This window comes from Astatotilapia calliptera, chromosome 4 (assembly GCF_900246225.1).
Source record: "Astatotilapia calliptera chromosome 4, fAstCal1.2, whole genome shotgun sequence".
NCBI classification, from domain to species: domain Eukaryota; kingdom Metazoa; phylum Chordata; class Actinopteri; order Cichliformes; family Cichlidae; genus Astatotilapia; species Astatotilapia calliptera.
The window spans coordinates 23,056,747-23,073,592 of NC_039305.1; the positions used below are offsets into that span (position 1 = coordinate 23,056,747).

Here is a 16,846-nt window from a genome sequence, read left to right on the forward strand (position 1 = left end):
CAATAAACCAACTGAACACAGCTGATCAGAACCTGTCCGTATGTTAATAATATTTTGCTAGGCCCAAAAGCAAAATTTGGGGGGATAATTATAGGTATTTGCTGATGGCTCATTTTGAAAAATCACACATTTCTTAGAAAAATAGCAATAGGAACAGTGATGGGCAGTATCACAGCAAGGGCTTCATATTTTCCTCACACATGACATTAGTGGGACATTATTAGCTTATTAATGCATCCGTTTAGAAGTACCAGACTGTAACTTTTACTTTATATAATGCACTTCATATTATATAATAATAATAATAATGCACAAGACACTTTGTATTGTGATTATACGCAAAACAAGTTAATATGAAAATGAACGTGTGCACATAGCTTTAGATTAAATATAGTAACAGCATGGACTGTGGAAACAATAGTTAAAGTGGTGTACCACTGCTGTTGAGTAAATGTACTCAGTTACTTTGGTTGCTTTCTACAGTTAATGAAGTTTTAAGGTGCGTTGTAAAGATTCATGTGAGGAAGGAGGAAAAATGGCCCAGCCTTACAAATATCTGCATAAATGATTCATGGCTGAGGAAATATTCCTCAGAGTGGGTGCTGCCAGGCAGCTGTTAGTGGACAAATTTGGCTTGCATCGACTTTTCTTCGGACAGGGGGCAGCAGAGATACCGCACACTCGTGAAAATCTGCTCTCCCCTTCACCACCACCAACAACACGGCTGCGTAATCAGTCAGGTCCAGGGGCTGAGACGCACCGAGCCACACAGCGGTTTGCTTGTTGATAAGACTCCTTGGAAGAAGAGAACCGCAAACTATCTTCCTGCGACGTTATTTCTGCCTCTAAGCTGGACTTTTGGGACGCGTTACGGTTAAAGAGGAAAAGACTCTTGACTGTCGGGAAATGAAAATTCAAATGGATTTGTAATTTATTGCTTTTTTAAAAAAAAAGAAATTAATTTGGGACACACTTGGAATTATTTTGACTTTGCTTCCTTTCTAAATCTCTTGGATATTTTTTTTTTTTTAAAAAGTATTTTTCTAAAGTGTAGACTTTAATTGCTTGGAAATTTCTTTTGCTAAAATGGTCTTATTCTTTTCATCTGAGCTTTCAGCCAAAAACGGACACTTCAGCGCATCAAGGTGAACTTAACTGAGTGAACTAAACCGGACTTTGAAGAGTGAACTAAAAGTAGGAGGCTTACTGTCGCTCTCAATTTTTTTTTATATATTTCGAGGGGAACTTGGAAAAAAAGGTTTGGTGCAAGCTGAGCGGATTCTTCTTCATCTTTTGGGAACACCTCTGCTGTGGGACCGCGGTGTGGACGGACGCTCGCACGCGCGCGCAGTCTCGCAGGGCGAGCCGCTGTCCCCCCGCGCGCAGTGCTGAGGAGAGAGGCTCTCTCGCGCTTCCATAAATGCCCGGTCCGTCGAAGAGGCTCGAGGCTGGGCAGCAAGATGAGCTCGTGGGTACAGCTGCTGCTCGCGTTACTAGCGGTGTGTCTGCGGTTTGGCGTGGCCGAGGTGAGTTCAAATCAAAGTTCTAGAAACCTCTTCGGACACTTAAGAGGGATTAGTGGTCCCTCTGAAATTAGAGCACTATAAAAACAAATGTACCAACGAGTGAAGTCGCAAGGTTTATCTAAAAGTTTACGGCAGGATATAAAACACAACAGTGTTGTGGAGTCTTTATTTATTTATTTATTTTTGAATAGTAGTTTAAATGTATATAATACTCGAAGCATATAAATATATTAATGGGCCTATATGCGGTAGCCTACTGTATATTTTCTGGCTAACATTGGGCTCTGACTCTTGTAGTCTGTTTTTTTTTAAATTTTGAGTAAGCATATCACTCCAACTACAATGCACATGCTGTTAAAACTGTGTCATTATTTTTTAAGCTCATGTCCGCCTTTAAAAAAACAGCCAAACAAAAAACCTCCAACTTCAGACTCAGTCTTTCTCTTACTGCTTCTCTTCATACAGAAGATAACTGTTATTCCTCCCCATTAACTGGCGTTATGAATGGATGCCCAGGGGCAGACACATGCAGGGGTCAACCTCTGTGGGTGATGTGCAAGGAAACGGGCGCTGCCATGATAGGCTCATTTACAGCTGGATGCTTCACCACGTGGTGAAGTGATGCATTTACAGATGCTGCTGTTCCAGATATTAAAGGCAGCCGGTGCATTCAAACATACATTAACACCATCCTACAGAGACCACATTTGTTGTTTCTGTACTTTTTTGTGTGACTTTTGTTTTTATGATTATATGTTGCTTCCTTTTTTAATCAACACCTTCTTTTCTCTTGCACCATGTTCTCTGCCAAAACAGTGTTTTAGAAACAGGTGAAAATCAGCCAACAACAGTGAATATATAAAGGCAGAAAAGATGGATAAAATCTGGTGAAGTCAAGCAGGAAGACTAAACTTAACCACGGGTCTCATCTAGGTCAAGACTCACTTGACCTAGACAACAATATTATGTTCATTTTAGAACAAATCCTGTCCACTTTTCCTTCGCTGATATGAAGTCTGATTTTATCAGTCTTCTGCTTCTATGCAGATTTCATCTGTGTTTCTGACCCAGGCAATTCATGTCATGTCAATGGGGTTAAAGCACAAATAGTTAACAAGTCAATCGTGGGAAGTGAAAGCTTAAACAATGTTTTTACAAAAGCAAGGAAAAAGGCATAACTGATTGAGTTAGTTTTCTGCCATAGAACTGATGTGTTGGTATAGTTTGTTCCCAGAATAACTTATTCAATTTCAATTCAGTTTTACTTGCATATCGCCAAATCATAATAATAGTCTACTCAAGGAGCTTTATATTGTAAAGTTTTAAGACCCCACTATAATAAAGAGAAGCCCCCAGCAATCAGACAACTACCTGTGAACAGGCACTTGGCGACAATGAGAAGGAAAAACTCCCTTTTAACAAGAAGAAACCTCCAGTGTAACCAAATAAGGGGAGGGGGGGCATCTGCCGTGACAGATTGGGGGTGAGGGGAGGAAGACGGGACAAAAGACACACTGTGGAAGAGAGCCAGAGATTAATATTAACTAATGATTTAATGCAGAGGGCTGTATAAACACATAGAGGTTAGGTTAAAAAGGTGAGCAAAGAAGAAACGCTCGGCCCATCACTGGGAAGCCCCTGGCAGCCTAAACCTATTGCAGCGTAACTAAGGGAGGATTCGGGGTCACCTGATCCACCCCTAAATATGTGCTTTGTCAAAAGGGAAAGTTTTTGATAAAGAGAGTGTCTGTCTCTTGAATCCAAACTGGGAGCTGGTTACACAGAAGAGGGGCCTGAAAGCTGAAGGCTTTGCCTCCCATTTTACTTTTAAACACTCTAGGAACCACAATTAAGCCCACAGTGTGAGAGTGAAGTGCTGTATTAGAGTAATACAGTACTATGTGGTCTTAAAGACAAGATGGGGCCTGGTTATTCAAGACATTGTATGTGGTAAGAAGGATTTAACAGGGAGCCAATGAAAGAAGCCCATATGGGAGAGGTATACTTTCTCCTGTCAGGACTCTCTTTTCAAAGAACTTATGCACATGTCTGTAAAAAGAAAATAAGTTACAAACACAATAGCTTTGCAAATGCTGAACTGCAGTATATCTTTATCGTGTAAAGCCCCTGAATCTTTAAACATTCGTTTTATTGCTTCATTTTCCTTCTTTCATCCACTCGTGTACATATAAGTAATCTTCCATCATTATCACTGCCTCACATAAAAGTACATTTTAAATGTATATTTAAAGATGACGGTTGACTTTCCTGTCGTCAAGCTGTCTTTCCATTTCACTGCCTCTGCAGGCACCACATGTAAAAGAAGACTTTGACAGTATTTTTGAAGGAGAAAGTCACAAAAGGCTTTGAAGGTATACAACCTGGAAATTCCCCACGTGTGATTTTAAAGTTTATGGCACGGCAGCTGGGGAAATAATAGAGACTGTATGTTCAATTATGGTCTTTGTTAAAAGAACTTCACCAGAAAAAAATCTGCTGGTATATAAAGTGGTTGTCACGTATAAAGCTGTAATGATCATATGCACCTAGCCAAGGACCACCAGAACGGAATTTAGTTTTAGCTAAATTGTATCAGGCCCCTTTCCAAGTGCTGATGCCAATTATGACAGTGGAATTAATTAAACTCACAGTTTCTGGCACATGCCCATATTGAGCATGTGTCAGCATACTTTCAGGGACTACATGTGAAACCTCACACATGTGCTATAGCTGCTGCTGCTGCTTCGCCGGCAGCAAACTCGACCCTCTAATTATGTACAATTAGATGTTCCCTCTCGTCCTCTGCCCACTGCAGCCGCTGCCTGTACCTGGCATTCTTCAATGTGTCCATGAGTTCTCCAGGGGATGGGGAGTTTCTTCAGGTGATAAATACTGCAGTATGTCAAGTCTTGTGTTTTTTTCCTGCCATAATTAGCAGAAAAAAGGGAGAAAACATACCTGAATAGTTCAGGTATAACACACAGTTTGGCAGGAGTGGTCTTTTGTGTTGTAGATTAGCAGCTGTCAAAAACAAATGCTTTGTCAGCAGAAGCTAATTATTCCAAACAGGCTAACTACTGCAGGCTATAGCTACAGCTGGATTTTGAGATAGTTTAATCTTTTCTTTAAGAAACGTTAGCTTTTTATCCTTTTTCAGAATGAATAAGGTGCTGCTGTAGGTATTAAAATGACATTCAGCTCTATATTATTATTATTTTTATGCTTCTGCCTGCAGGAAATATGAAATGCACCTATAAAAAACCTTTTCTTAACCTTGATAATTCACCTTCATGCCATAGGTGCTCATTAATCATTATCAGAGTGTGTTTACATAGTCTGCCAGTCCAGTTTGCATCTGTTTACATCTGCTTTGTTTATCAGAACTGAAATGTTTATTTAATATTTCCTGCTTAGACACAAATTGTCATGACAGCAGGCACCACCGTGAACAAAAGCACACGTCCTATAATTAACATCAGACACAATTAGCCAAGCAGGCAGCTTTGCTCCATTGGCAAAAGGAGGAAATAATCATGACGATTCCTCAGGGGCATCGGCAGCTCCGCAGCAGAGATGCGAGTGTAATACAGCAGGCATTTCCCTGCTGTATTATTTGACTGTCTGAAAATCTGAGCAACAATGGGGGAATGTCAGTGGCAAACAGTATGGGCAGGGTGAGAATACTCGTGCATGAATGGCCGTTTCCTTTTTCTAAAACCTGCATCCCGCTGGGATTCATTATTTTCTTCAGACCTTAAATTAATCAGTATTAAAACTAAAGTTTATTTCCAGATGGCTTTGTGTAACATTTACTGAACTGAACATGGTTCACTTAATGCCCGACGCATTTGCTCTTTTGGTCATTTTCATCGGTTCCATTCTAGCGTGAGACTCCAAAGCAAGTGAACCACATTTACAGCGCTGAAATCAATGCAAGGAAGTGCCTCGACCCACGGCTGATCCTCGTCCGTTTCAGCTCAGCTTTAATTCATCTATTATTCCTCCTTTTTTTCAGATGCGCCTCCCTTCTCTCATCCTCTCTGTATCACTCCTTCCCCCACTTCCTGACTCCTTCCTTGCTCCTTTGACCCCTAAATGTTAGCAGATGAGAAGACACAACGCCAATAGTCATTCACCGTGCTCTTAGTGACCATTGTGTGTCCGCTTTGGTTAATTCTCCCCCCCCCCTCCTTAGCTGTCTCTTACCCATTAATGACTAGAGGGGTTAAATTCATGGACTCACAATGTGGGACTGTTTTTGGTTTTATGGTTTAATACTATAGAAATATTTGCCCAGATCCACCGTTTTCCTAGAAAAAAACAGCTCCATATTCCTGTTTCTGTGTCCTGGTCATAACATTGAACTGTGTGGTGAATTACCTTTCTATGAGTACACAGTAAGAGTAATAATGTAGCAGAGAAGTGTTTAAAAGCCCAGTCAATGTTTTTGAGATTTTATACATGAATACAGTTTATACATGCATCAGTTTAATCACATAGGAGCGACTATGTGTACCACCAAACAACTTCAGTGGTTCTACGTCTACTGCAGGGATCGAAGACCATTTTCCCCTCATTTGGTGTTTTGGTGATGGGGGAGGAAACCCCATATAACATGTTTCTCTAAATTCTAGGTGTTCAAGTGAGCTGCAAATTGGAGACTGCGAATGTCCAAGGATGTCTTCATAAATATCAAATCATTCGGTGACTGTGATGGGTGGGGAAAGTGGGCACCCTGAAATTTATGATGTTTTATCATAGGATGAAGGCAATCACTGAGAACTGTGCTAATATGTGTCTCTCAAACCATGCCAGCATGCAAGCAGCTAAACAGAGTAACCAGATGCCCTCATTGTAGGGGTCAAAGGTTCAGCTGTATTTTTAATTTATTGTGCATAATGATCTCTGTTTCACATAACTGTAGATTTTGAGTGATAGCACATCCATGTTCTCAATCTGGTGTTTGGATTTTTGCTTTGGTAACTTTGGCAACAGTTTCCCCAGATCAGATGTTACAGATGTGGAAAAATCTCATCAGTAGCCAGGTGTGCCGGTGATGATATGTCTCAATGTCGTCTTCTTCTGTGTTTTTTTTTAATCTCACAAACTATCCAGAACAGTGCATCTTAAGGTCTCTTATATATCTGTGTTTCAGGAGGACGCTCTGCCTGCAGCCCTGGTGGAGCTGGTTAGAAACAGCCCCATCTCCTCAATAGAGGACCTTCAGATGCTGCTGTTCTCTGACTCCGTAGGTAAAGACCAGAGCTTTCTAATATTATTACTGATACATGCTTTGAAGCCAGAGTCCAAGTTGCTGTCTGCAATTTTACTCCAGCCTTAGTGACGTCGTAAATTGAATACCATTTTCACACAACCAGATTAAGCTCCCCTAAAACATTTTTTTATTCTGTTCACAAACCCCAGTCATCCAGTGCAACCCAAAGCCCTTTTTAAAATATCTGTAGCTCTTCCCTAAACATGTATTGACATTAAAGTAAAAAAATGCTACTCTTACATTGTTGTTGTCACAATGAGAAGTGGTTTTCTTAACACATTAGCACAGATTAAAGTTGGTTTGAGAAAGCTGAGGTTATGTTGCACTTTCAAAATAAAGAACAAAATGTTGCGCAATTAAGAAAAAAACACATTTCCTATTACAACAGAAATACAGTAATAAGTGGTAATTATTGCATTTTTTTACACTAATTGAAATAAGGAACCACACCTGTAATAAAACATACATCGGTGTACATGACGACAGAAACACACAGAAGATTTATTAGATTTATAAAAGTGTAACAACTGGTTGCCCTCGGACTGGGTCTCTTATTTTGTGACTCAAATGTGACATCGGCTATGCCCCCATCCTCCTCCCCGCTCTTTTGACACAAGCTCGTGTTTTATCTCTCCACATACAGAGGGCGCTAAAAGCCCTTGGATTATATATATGACGCCCCATGCAAAAAAAATGAAATGCTCATGATTTGTCTGGGACATAAGTCAAATGATGTTTTTTGTTTCTGTTTCAGATGAGGAAGACGAGACTTCTGCAGCCAATGGAGGTCACAGACTACCAAGGAGCCTTGGTGAGCCCTTAACCCCCCCACAAAACTTCAGCCAAACTTCCTTTTTATTCCCATCAATATATTTTAGAAGATATTTTTTTGTATTTGAGATGTGAATGTATTGTGAATGCCTGAAACCCAGCCTCTGTAATTGACATTTGCCTTTGGTCTTTATCTTTTGACTTATTTGAGCTACCCTACTAAGTCCTAATGTGCTTAATAGAGGACATCTTGGCCTCTTCAATCATGCCTCACGTGTTTGGGTGTCCTCTTTAGCTCCAAAGAGGCAGAAAATCACAAAAAAGTTACACTGGTAGATAATTTTCTCCTCAGTTCTCAAGAGGTTATGACAAAAAGACTTATTATCTGTATGTGGCTCTTCAGATCTTCACAGAAATTCTTCCTAGTGTGGATAAATGTTACTCTGTTCATATTCATACAAGATGAATAGAAGGTTTTAGTGCCGCCATGCAGATTTTCCTCGTGAATGTAACAGTACTCAATCCTCATTAGTAGAGGAGTCCCTTCCTTGAGTGTTCAGTCAAGTTTCCTGTGAAGTGATTAATGTGACAAGTATGGTTTCAATGATACGGTTAAAACCCTTCCCATTAAGTGTTTTTTTTTCATTATTATGATAAAGCAGATATCTGAGTTACTTGTCATTAATCACTAACCGTCTGGTTGACTGAGAGACACTAATGGGCCTATGCTAATCTTTGCCTTTTGATGAGAAGAAGCTCTAGCATATTTTCTTCTTTGAAGCTTCGTGCTTCAGGTCTACAAGCTGCTGAAGTGCTAATACTCAGTACTGACAGGTGATCAGACAGGAGCTTGTGTTTTACTATCGCATAAACAGACATGAAAACAAGGTAGTCTTACTAGAGTGGATGAATGAGCAAGCTGGAAAAAAAGAAAAAATGAATTTAGTGCTGGATGGATGTTTGAAATACTAATTTAACACCACTTCTGCCCTAATACTCATGTTCACTTGTGTCTCATGGCTCAGATGCCCAGCCGGCCCAGCAGGCTCTGTGTAAAGTTCGAACAGAAGTGGTTGAGGTCACAAGGGCAATGTTGGACCGGAGCAATGCTAACTTCCTGCTATGGCCACCCTGTGTTGAGGTGCAGCGCTGCTCTGGCTGCTGCAACACTAAAAGCTTGCAGTGTGTTCCTGTTGTCACACACAAAAGATACTTGCAGGTAAATAACATCACACAGAGCTATATACACATACATGTATACACACGCACATCCGTTAGTGCTGTTCTCAGAATTGTTTCCTGTTCCTCCCATCTTATTCTCAAACTCCGTAGGTTATGAAGGTCGAGTACATCAACAAGAAACCCACTTATGCTAAAGCAGTGGTGTCAGTTGTGGATCACGTGGAGTGCAGATGTCAGACTGCTCCTCGTCCTCCACCACACAAGAAGAAATCCTCTCGCAGGCAGCACGGCTACCTGCATCGAAACCAGACGCATAGCCAAGGTCATGCACACGAACAGGTGGACAGAAACTCTGCTTACTATCATTATTTTTCAGAATTAACACTTACTTTTGCCTCTTTGTCATAACAGTGCAAAGCAATAGAATTTTTATTTCCAAGCATGACTGTGTTGTAGCCTGTGCACTGCAGTGCATGTATAGCTGTAGATAAAATAAAAGTAAAATGAATTTTGTTTCTTTTTTTCTGACAAGGTTAAGGTGCATTCCAAGGATGAGCTTCATCAGTTGGATGAGCTCAAACAGAACCAGAGGGCCCACCTGGAGGATCTCCTGAAGCAGCAATGGAGCCCCAGAGGAGACACCTTCACTCAGCCCGGAGAAGGATACAGTCTTGCTGGGGAGGGCACTTCTCGTTCTGGAGAAGCCGTTCTCTTTGCTCCACACTGGGCTCATAACATCAGCAAGCTGGTTGAGGCTAAAGAAACTGAGAATGTGGAGAGGAAGGATGGTGTGGTCTCAGATGCCAACAAAACTGCCTCCTCAGTGGATACAGCTGGAACTAAGGTGAAGAACAAGTTGGTAGAAGGTGGGAACGGGTTGCACATCAAAGTTAACGAGGAGAACAAAGAGACACAAACACACAGCCCATTGTGGCAAGAAGACAAAGGCAAATACCCAAAGATTCACACAAGTGGATTCTCTCAGCATGTTACTCCTGAAACAAATTTCAGCCCTACCGAGGAAACCGTCACTGACACAGTTAGGGGCAGGTTCCGACCTACCAAAGAACCGAACCCGGAACCCCGTGAGCTGGCGCGACAAAGAGAAAACGAGACTCCAGAGGAGGAGAGGATATTACAGATTGCGGAAGCCAAACTGGAGGAGGAGAGAAAAGAACTTCTGCTTCTCCATAAAAAGTTGGACGAAGAAAAGGAAATACTGAGACAGCAGCAGATGAAGCGAGGAGAGGAAGAAAGGCAGAAAGAAAAGGAGACAGTCAGTCGGCACCTACATGGTAAACATCATCCCAGTCACCAAACAACTCAGAAACCAGGTAACAGAGATTATTAAACGTTTTTTTAAACAGTGCAGAATTAAGTAAATTGTTCAATTAACTAAAACAGTGTGTTTAAATTACTTAAGAGTATATTTTATCACAAGATTGTATGTAGAGTCAGGACCACTTCAGTCAAAAAAGATATTTCCATTTGCAGTAATTCATATTTATGTTATGGTTCAGTTGTGGGACTGTCCCATAGTTCATGCACACATGTGGAAAGCATGAGGCCCCCTCCCTGTGCATACATTTAAAGCAAAAGGCTGATTGCTTTTTAAGTAAGACACAGCATGTAAAGGAAAAGCTCGGATGAAGTTGGGTTGCAAAGCAGCCTACAGATTGCCAGCAACTGAGTAAACAATCAAAGTGAGCTGGCACTGACATCAGCTGATCTGCTGAGTTCGACTGAAGCCTGTTCAAGCCAATGTTATGCACAGCTTTTGTAATTTTCTCTTACACTCTTTGTTTTCCATCTTACAGAGACAACAACATCGACAACTACCACAAAAAAGCCATTGGCTCCTACGGCCCCCAGACTCCCAACTCGACCACAAAAAACAAAAAGGATGAGGAAGAATCGCAGACGGATTAGTAAAGCAGCCATGAGAGCAATGCTGATGTAGAACTAAAAGAAACCCAGGTTAGTTCATAGAATATATAAAACAAAACAAAACAAAAAACAATTATAATTCTGCTTTATGTTTCTTATTGTAATCCCATCTTCCTGTATTTCTACCACAGGGACACAAAGAGAACATGGTGCATTTTGTGGATAACCCAGAGAAGACCCAAATGGACTCCCTTTGTACAAGTATTTATTCATTTGTCAGTAACCTGCTCGTCCTGTGAGATCTCAGTAACACTACTAATGACTGTCTGGTGAACCTCTACCTATACTGGGAGTAACAGAGGAGGGGGAAACAAGAAAATGGAGTGTAAAGAAAAGGTGGACCTTCTCCAGAGAATGCTTGCTTCTTTGACAGTTGATGGTATGAAGCAACAAGTGGCACCCAAAGACTGATGAACTGTGTGCAAGCACTGTGCCTGTGGGGAAATGAAACTGCATTGCTGTAGAACTGTATAAAATAGTGCAATTTCAAAAGTTTCCTTGGAACCTTGTCTTGATATCAGCAGACAGAAACTGCACTTAAATGTTGACAGAACCAAGTGTATAAGGAGTTTGTTGCTGAAAGCCTGGATTGTTTGATAACCACAGTCAGATTAGAATAAGGAGTATATCTGGTGTAAAAATTAACCAAAAAAAGCCTAACTTAGCTGTTTTTCTAATTGGATAATATAATAACAGAGATTATTATATCGTCAACACACTGCAGGAGCAGAAGAATTTCCATGTGTGATATCAATTATTAGCTCATTAAAAATGATGGTCTCTCTCAAACCGTATTTAATTTTATGTAACTCATTGCAAACACTGGAATTACACTTATATGGGTATAGAAAAAATATAGTTTTGCATTAATGAGGTTTCCTTGTCTCAAAGTATTGTCACGGGTGAAACAAGAATTGGCTTGTGACCTGACTGTGTGCTGTGTTTCTTATTTATTTGTTGCTACTGTTACTACTCTCTATAAAAAATACTGCAAACAACATGTGGCTGAGATAGAGTCTGAAAAAAAAGATTCATTGTGTCATAATAACTGTGAGGTTTAAACAAAGGGACAGAACATAAAAAAACTAATCCTGTCAGTTTACCCCAGTATCCTGTTCAGCTTCAGTGTCAAATAGTGCGTGCATGTTTGTTTTGTATGCCTGTGTGGTTCAGTATGTGTTTCTGCTCACATCTATATTCTTTATTTGAGTTTTTTTCCTTTCATACAGAAATGTCTCTCCCCCACCAGATATGTTTTGGTGCAAGCAGTCACATTCATTTTAAAGTCCTAACCCCAGAGTGTATTTCTGTAGGGAGCCTACAACACATTATATTTGATTTCATTTACAGGCAACTAAAAGAGTGAAAACCAGTAACTCAAGGGTTAGCTATTAAAACAAGAAAACTAAGATAAACTTTACAAATGTTGTTGTTTTTATGACCTTTCTGTTTCCCTTAATAACAGCATGTAGAAACACACTGATGCTATTTTGTGTCTGATAATTTAGAGTCAGAACATTTTAAGTTATTGAAAAAAGGCTTGTATGTATGTTCCTTATACCATCTGACAACTGTTACTTTTAAAAAAAAATGTGTTTTCTTACCTGATCTGGTGAAAAAAAGAGAATGTTTGTGATAACTTTGCCACATAATGCTATTTTCATATGGGTATAAGAAGCTAATGTGCTTGAAACTTCTTTGTATGTGTTTTTATTCCCTTTCATTAATTCAAGGCAGTTAAGCCCAGTGCTACATGCTTAAATGATCGTGTTTCCTCCAAATACTAAGCGGGTACCATTTCTTTTCATCATGTTTAGCATCTTAATTTAGCATATCAGCACATGAAATTACTAAAAATTACTAAACCGTAGACTACTTGCTATAATGTCACTTTGACCTTTCATTTTATGGCCATCACCATTTTGGCCCTTTGGAGCCTGGAGACTGGTCAGACAGTTGGCTGGTTATCAGTTAGCAATAGCTTGGTTAGCAATATGCATAGCCTGAATGTTTTTGGCACAGGTTCCTGATAATAAGCAGTAAGTGACATACAAGTAAATGCAAAAAAGCATTTAAAAATTGCATTATAAAGGACAAAAAAACAACTCAAACAGCGGCTACAGTTAGCTGAAGTGAAGCCTCGCAGACGGCTAGCAACATAGTTAGCTCTCACCTCAGTATTTAATAAGCTATAACTTTGAGGCCCAATGAGTCAGTTATGAAGAAAGAAAATGCAGACCAAAACCTTTTATCTAAATTGAGCTATAAACTTGTTTTGTACATGTTTGGGCTCATCTTTCAGTTCAACAAACTGCAGTTTTAGTCATTTTACGCTAGCTTCATTTTGTTGTCAAAAAAATGACATAGCATTAATCAGGAGTATCATCAGTTTAGCCACCCAGTAAAGCATGGATAGTTTAAATATTGACTGGATGATGGTGATAGATGAAAAGAAAATAGATCATATTATTTGGTTTGGACCTGAGTGCTGAGACTGTGAGACTATCCTCATTCATGTGGGATTTTAAGGCTGGATACAGAAATGTTCATAAACTTATCACTTTAGTTTATTTTTTATATATGTAGCTGAGCTGTTTAACCTAAAACACCCCCAACTCTTCAGAGGCATCATTTCCACCTTACCTTGTATATTTAGAAATGTACAGTGGGGTTTGTAAAGTGTGAGAGGAAGAAAGGGGAAAAAAAAGCAAGAGAAGAAAATGTGGGGGTTGATGTACTGTAGGTGAACTCTGGCACACACTCTCTCTGTAGTTTGTTTTTCACAATTACCCATTTGACTCTTGGCTGCAAAAACTCCCCAACTCAGCAGCCAGCTGCACTGGTATGTTTGTGAATTATCGAGCCAATAAGTCATCACGGCTCCTGTCATCATATCAGTCATACAAGGAATTACTTGACATAATAAATACTAATGTCCTGAATAGTATAGGGTTAAAGGGATTATTTGAATGTGGCTGCGAGTGCATATAAATAAGACCTTGTCGTTTTGCCTTAATCTGCATAAATCACTACGCTGGATCTCATATTATTGCGCCTGTAAAAAATGACAGTTATGTAAGGGTTTGCTCTGTATCTCCATATGTGATTCAGTGATTCGTGCATTACTTCCAGCCCCCCTCTATAACACCGTCAATCTTGCACAGGCATACTATTCCTAAACAGCAGCCCATCTCCAAATTCAGCATTGAGGTGGGATGCCTGTTTTTCCATGGGTGTCCACCCAGCTCCCCAACCCCCCGCAGCCTTCAAACAAAAACAGGCGAGAGTCGTGCACTGAGGCTTGTTGACTGCGACAAACACACACACAGGCAGTGCTCATGCTCATTCACATACATAGAGGGGTCAGCCACCGTAGCAGAGTGGGAGTGTCTCTGAGGGACAGGGACTAAAGGCACGGGACTGCTCATAGCTGACTGACTGACCTTAAAGGACATTATGGCTTGTTAGGTCTCAACAACACAATTACCTAACCAGCACACAGCCACTGGAACTAATAAATGAACAATCATGACCCAAAAACCTGACAAATGCTTCAATGCAAATTAAACACATCATGACCCAAATTTTGACCATCCTGTTTCATAATGCTAGTTATGTCAGGATTCAGAGCTGCTTTGGCTGTAAGTTAGCGCTCTGATAGACTTGGGAGATTGACAGAAAAACACATGCTGAAACTATAGTGGTTCAGTAGGGTTATAGTTCACAAAGTCTGGGTAAATTTAGTGAATTTGTGACCCTCATAAGGTTAGTGCATGTGAAATCAGGCACTCAAACATGTGGGGACCTTTGGGAGAGTGCAACCATGCAGAACTAGCTGCAGCTCTAATCTTATTTACATCCACCTGGCCAACTAGGGCTAGGATTATGATTGAATTTGTTTTAGCCATATGCTAAATACATATATTTACAGAAACTAGGCGATATTAAGTTTTCAATAAAGTCTTCATTTTTTCCTTTAAAAGCATTAAAAGTTCCATTTGGTTGCTCCAAACAAGGGAAAATTGTGTAAAAAGTTAAAATCCTTTTGAGATATTCTTTTACTCGCACTCATTCATCATCTAGATTGCAAATATGGAGACTTAAGTAAGACTGACAAAACCTATCTTAATGTCCAGGCTGCTTTGAAAGACATGTCATAAGTATGTGTGCTCCGGTATGGCTCAGATTCCCCAATGCACAGTAGTAAGGAAACAGGAGGCCTTTGAACAGGAGGTTACACAAGCATCCGTGTGGCGCCACGCACCCCCTACACCTTCCAGCACTTTTATTTTCCTGTTTTTATGTACGACAAAGGACAGGGACATGCCGTACACAGATGACCACACAAATACCCCCGTCATTAAGCAGTCTGGTCTTTCCATCAAAACATACCTTGGTGCTTTATCTCGACCACTTTCCATTTCTCCTTAATATGAATGTGTCCGTCACTCACTCCCTGGCCTCAGAACAATAGGCCCGTGACGACGACCGTGAGACCAAGGAATGTGTCTGCTTTTTGGGGCATAGTATTTGGAAAAGCCTGGAATGTTGGGAAAACACATCAAACACCTTCCCCTCACCTTCCACGGACACATTGCAGGTCAAATAAATGAGTGTGTAAGCATAACATAAGCATCATTTCTCAGTTAGCGAATGTCAAACTGATCCTCGATCTCATCAGGCAGGAAGTTGTACCTAACGATGGGTTGAAAACACAGGAAGTTGATATCAGCATGCCTGGAATTCCACCATTGTGTTTTTTCTGCATAGAGAACAGAGTGACAATCTTATAGTTCACTAACACTGAGACAAATCACTGATCACCGAAGCACAATATCTTCACGAGGTGACTCTGATACAGTTATGTTGCATAGCGACCTAAAACATGCATGCATACCACAGACTCTGTGTATTACACACACACACACACTCACACCTGCTTTCAGAAACTAGCAGCCCCTGAAAACTCTCTGCAGTCCTGTCAGACCAAACAGATGGGAAAATAAACAGAGCAATAAATTAGATAACGCTGTGAAACTGTGTGTGATCCTCCCAACACCGGTGTGTGAGGTTAAGAAATACAGTCACCACGCAGACACGCAGACACGCACATACACACAAACACACAAACACAATCTGTTCCAATTTACAAAACCATTTTCAGCAAAACACGATAAATACAAACGAATTATCTTTGTCTCTGTGTACGTGGATGCTTCTGTGCATTAAAAAAACAGGCAAGGAATATGAAAGTGTTAAAATGCAAATGATCACAACTACAATTATGCTGCACAACATTTCATTTCTTTTAAACCTGAACTTAAAATTTGCAGGGGGGGTTTTCCTATAAAACACAAATAAACACAATGCCAGCCTACATTTGCTTTGGTCATACCTCTGTATGTTTGCTCAGTAACAGTACTGCACTAACAATGGCTGGACTATAAATGGTACTTTCACACTTAGCTGAAAAAAAAAAATCAACCACAAAACCTTAAAAAAAGCCATGCTATATTAAGAAAAGGTAGCTGCACACCTACTCCTAGCTTTTAAAAAACTACATTGTAAAGAATTTTCCTCACCTTGTTTTTATGGGCCACATTTGATCTCATTAATGGACAGGTAAGTTTGCCTGCCTCAATGCAAAACACAAGTACACCTTGTATAAGCCAGTTGCAATGTTTGTCATTATATTTGGGCCACACAACACTAATCTCAACAATTGTTGAGTTAGCTATTGAGTAAGTTAACAAATGCCCCAAATAGCCTAAACTGAACCTATATTTAATGCTATAATGCTTAAGTGCTATAAAATTGCTCAACAGGAATCCAGAATTACTAGTATTGCATGCGAATGAATTTAACTACAAAATAAGGACAACCTGAAGAAGGATTATCAGCGCTTTGGCTACAGAGATGCAGCTTATGATTGGAGAAAGCAGAGAGACATGCACCGCAAAGAACACTGTCCCCACACTGAAACACACTGGTCTGAGAATTATGCAGACTCAGTTCGTCTTGAACTGGAAATCTCATCACAGTTGAATGAATCCAGTGGACAACTACAAAGTTTTTTATAGTCTAGTTTTGACCAGCTGCCATAATAAAGCATGCACTTCAATGCATCAGTGTTTTCAGTATATTA

General features: G+C 40.1%; 1 protein-coding gene across 2 annotated transcripts; it reads left to right on the forward strand.

Annotated features, from left to right (window-relative positions):
- The first annotated feature begins 692 nt into the window (after positions 1 to 692).
- On the forward strand, positions 693 to 12,535 carry pdgfbb (platelet-derived growth factor beta polypeptide b). Of its 2 annotated transcripts, none has more exons than XM_026165556.1 (8): positions 693 to 1,526; positions 6,682 to 6,778; positions 7,556 to 7,612; positions 8,598 to 8,791; positions 8,905 to 9,093; positions 9,287 to 10,088; positions 10,572 to 10,731; positions 10,833 to 12,535. In XM_026165556.1, the coding sequence occupies exons 1-7, from the start codon at positions 1,461 to 1,463 to the stop codon at positions 10,712 to 10,714; spliced, it is 1,548 nt and encodes a 515-aa protein (XP_026021341.1). In that variant the 5' UTR covers positions 693 to 1,460; the 3' UTR covers positions 10,715 to 10,731; positions 10,833 to 12,535. The 2 variants fall into 2 exon arrangements, with proteins under 2 accessions (XP_026021341.1, XP_026021342.1); XM_026165557.1 differs by lacking the exon at positions 693 to 1,526 and adding an exon at positions 3,823 to 4,408.
- The last annotated feature ends 4,311 nt before the right edge of the window (positions 12,536 to 16,846 follow it).

Excerpts from the sequence above, each read along its gene's own strand:
- pdgfbb (XM_026165556.1), top strand. The coding sequence starts at position 1,461 with ATGAGCTCGTGGGTACAGCTGCTGCTCGCGTTACTAGCGGTGTGTCTG. Across the intron at positions 6,779-7,555 it reads GCTGTTCTCTGACTCCGTAG|ATGAGGAAGACGAGACTTCT; the intron begins GTAAAGACCAGA and ends TTTCTGTTTCAG. Across the intron at positions 10,089-10,571 it reads CCAAACAACTCAGAAACCAG|AGACAACAACATCGACAACT; the intron begins GTAACAGAGATT and ends TCCATCTTACAG.